This window comes from Dendroctonus ponderosae, unplaced genomic scaffold, assembly GCF_020466585.1.
Source record: "Dendroctonus ponderosae isolate FM_Combo_2020 unplaced genomic scaffold, Dpon_F_20191213v2 Dpon_F_20191213_8, whole genome shotgun sequence".
NCBI lineage: Eukaryota > Metazoa > Arthropoda > Insecta > Coleoptera > Curculionidae > Dendroctonus > Dendroctonus ponderosae.
This window is the reverse complement of record NW_026019016.1, coordinates 1,548,901-1,550,816: the sequence shown is the minus strand read 5'-3', so window position 1 is coordinate 1,550,816 and position 1,916 is coordinate 1,548,901. Positions and strand designations below refer to the sequence as shown.

General features: G+C 43.6%; 1 protein-coding gene across 16 annotated transcripts in view; it reads right to left on the bottom strand.

Moving 5' to 3' along the window:
- LOC109544873 (paired box protein Pax-5) overlaps positions 1-1,916 on the bottom strand; it is a 111,997-nt gene that overhangs the window by 48,048 nt on the left and 62,033 nt on the right. Inside the window, exon 1 of one of the 16 annotated variants that reach the window (XM_048668951.1) lies at positions 599-1,167. The exons of 12 other annotated variants lie outside the window; for them this stretch is intronic. In XM_048668951.1, coding sequence (XP_048524908.1) covers positions 599-653 — 55 coding nt within the window. In that variant the 5' untranslated portion in view covers positions 654-1,167. Of the gene's footprint in view, positions 1-598; positions 1,168-1,916 lie in introns of those variants that run through there. 3 more of the 16 variants (XM_048668952.1, XM_019915282.2, XM_019915284.2) reach the window with 3 other exon arrangements.

Sequence of the window (1,916 nt, the reverse complement as noted above, 5' to 3'; positions counted from 1 at the left end):
GTATTTTGATTAATAAATAGAGACAATAAATGACTGAAACCCAGGAATAGATTTGATTTGGAATTGAAACACAGTCAGGAAAGTATATACAATTTCCGAGCTACTTCAGGGTGTTTTTCAGTCAAAAGTGAAGAAATCGAACACTGTCTGACGAAACTTCTCATAACGAGCTTTCGTTAAATTTTCTTACGGGACTTGAACTTTTTTCATTTTTATCACACCCATAAAAGTTGTATAAACGCTGTTTTTGAGCAAGTTTACTTTCAATTTAACTTAGTTCTGTTATTAAATTCATCCTAGATAGTTTTAATCAATTTGCATCAGCGGCATATTTCCATTTTCATAAATCAACCTTTTGAGCATTTGATAAGTTAAACAGCCAAGTTAAGCTACTTTTAACGCACTTAGTACATAAACCTTTAGAGAAAATTTGAGTTTGAGAAAAAATGCGTCAGAATTTAACGAATTTTCGATCAAACCGTGCAATTGCTGGGAAATATTTGGCAAAATCCGGAAAATCTCTAAAAGTAGCTGTGGCATCGATCACTTTTTAGCTCCATTTCTCATTGTTCCGGTGTAAAACAATTTTTGAACTTACAAGTATAATATTCCATCATATTTTGATTGTACCGATAGGCGGTAGTGAGATCCATGGCGGTCCCACTCCTCAGCAACAAGCCGGCTGCTAATGTTGTAGAATCCAGTTTGACTTCAGCACACAGCCGGCCAATCGCGCTTCTAGATCAGAAAAGTCTTCCGAGTCGAACTGATTTCAGCCCGATTCACTTCACATCTTCAACCACCGACGGATCCGGAATGTTTTCGCTCAGAACCGCAACAGTCATTCTACTTATTGCACCTTGGCACAAGCACCGTCATAACATCAAGTGGCCCATTTTGATTGTGGTTTGATGCGGTTGACACAGCTCTATAGTCACAAGTTAACTGGATCGAAAACAAAGCGGGAAAATCGGGGTGTTTTTTCACTTAATCAAGCAACAATGGAACACGGCGATTGTTTTCTTATGGGCAGTTTCGTCCGTTGTTTACCGCACAGGTAATTAGTGGACAAGACGAGAATCGGGCGACGAAAATCGCGACGCGTTTCCCAGGATGCGCCTTATGCATGGGACTGGCCGTCCGCAACCGAAATCGGGACTTCGGGATCATTTTTAGGGATGGGCGGAGTCAAAAAGCGCTGGGATGTCACAGCGGTTGCAAACTTAACATTGTGTGGACGGAATGCCATGGAGATTTTACGTTTTCGGGTTACGATATCGGGCGCAAGCGAGACACCACCATGCATATGGACCAGGAGCAACAGAGACCCCATTTAATGGAGAATGGGTTTCTGCATCACGTAACCGAAAAGAGTCAAGGTCGGGACTTTGTTGACGCAATTCAAGCAATTTCAAGTGATTATAGCTTTGAGGATTAATGGCTTGTACCACCCGAAAAACTCTTGAGAGACTCTTGAGATGAAAGACATTTTCATCCAAGGAAGTCTCCTTCAGTGTCCAACTCACTCGGGTCAAAACTAAACGATAAAAATCTCGTCAGAATTAGCAGCCGAAAGTGTTTGTCTGTGGGCCAGACCGCACATTGCACTTTCGAAATACCGTTTAACGCCAGACCTGCGTGGCGCGGTCCAATGAGCAGCCAGGGGCGGAACGGACGCCCCCGAAAGGCGTCGGTGGCGTCCGTTTTACCCTCGTGGCCGACATAGGGAGACCGCGTTTCAGATTAGGATGCGACGCAAATCGAGATGCACTGCTGGATTATTAGGCTGGCGAACAAGGAGGAGGATGGTGCGTTTCGATGCAACAGAAACGTTCTGCCTAGGTGAAGACCGCACGGGTATGGTTGAAGCTGATTCATGTTCCCAAAGCGTTTTTTTGGTGCAGTTTGCAGTTTAA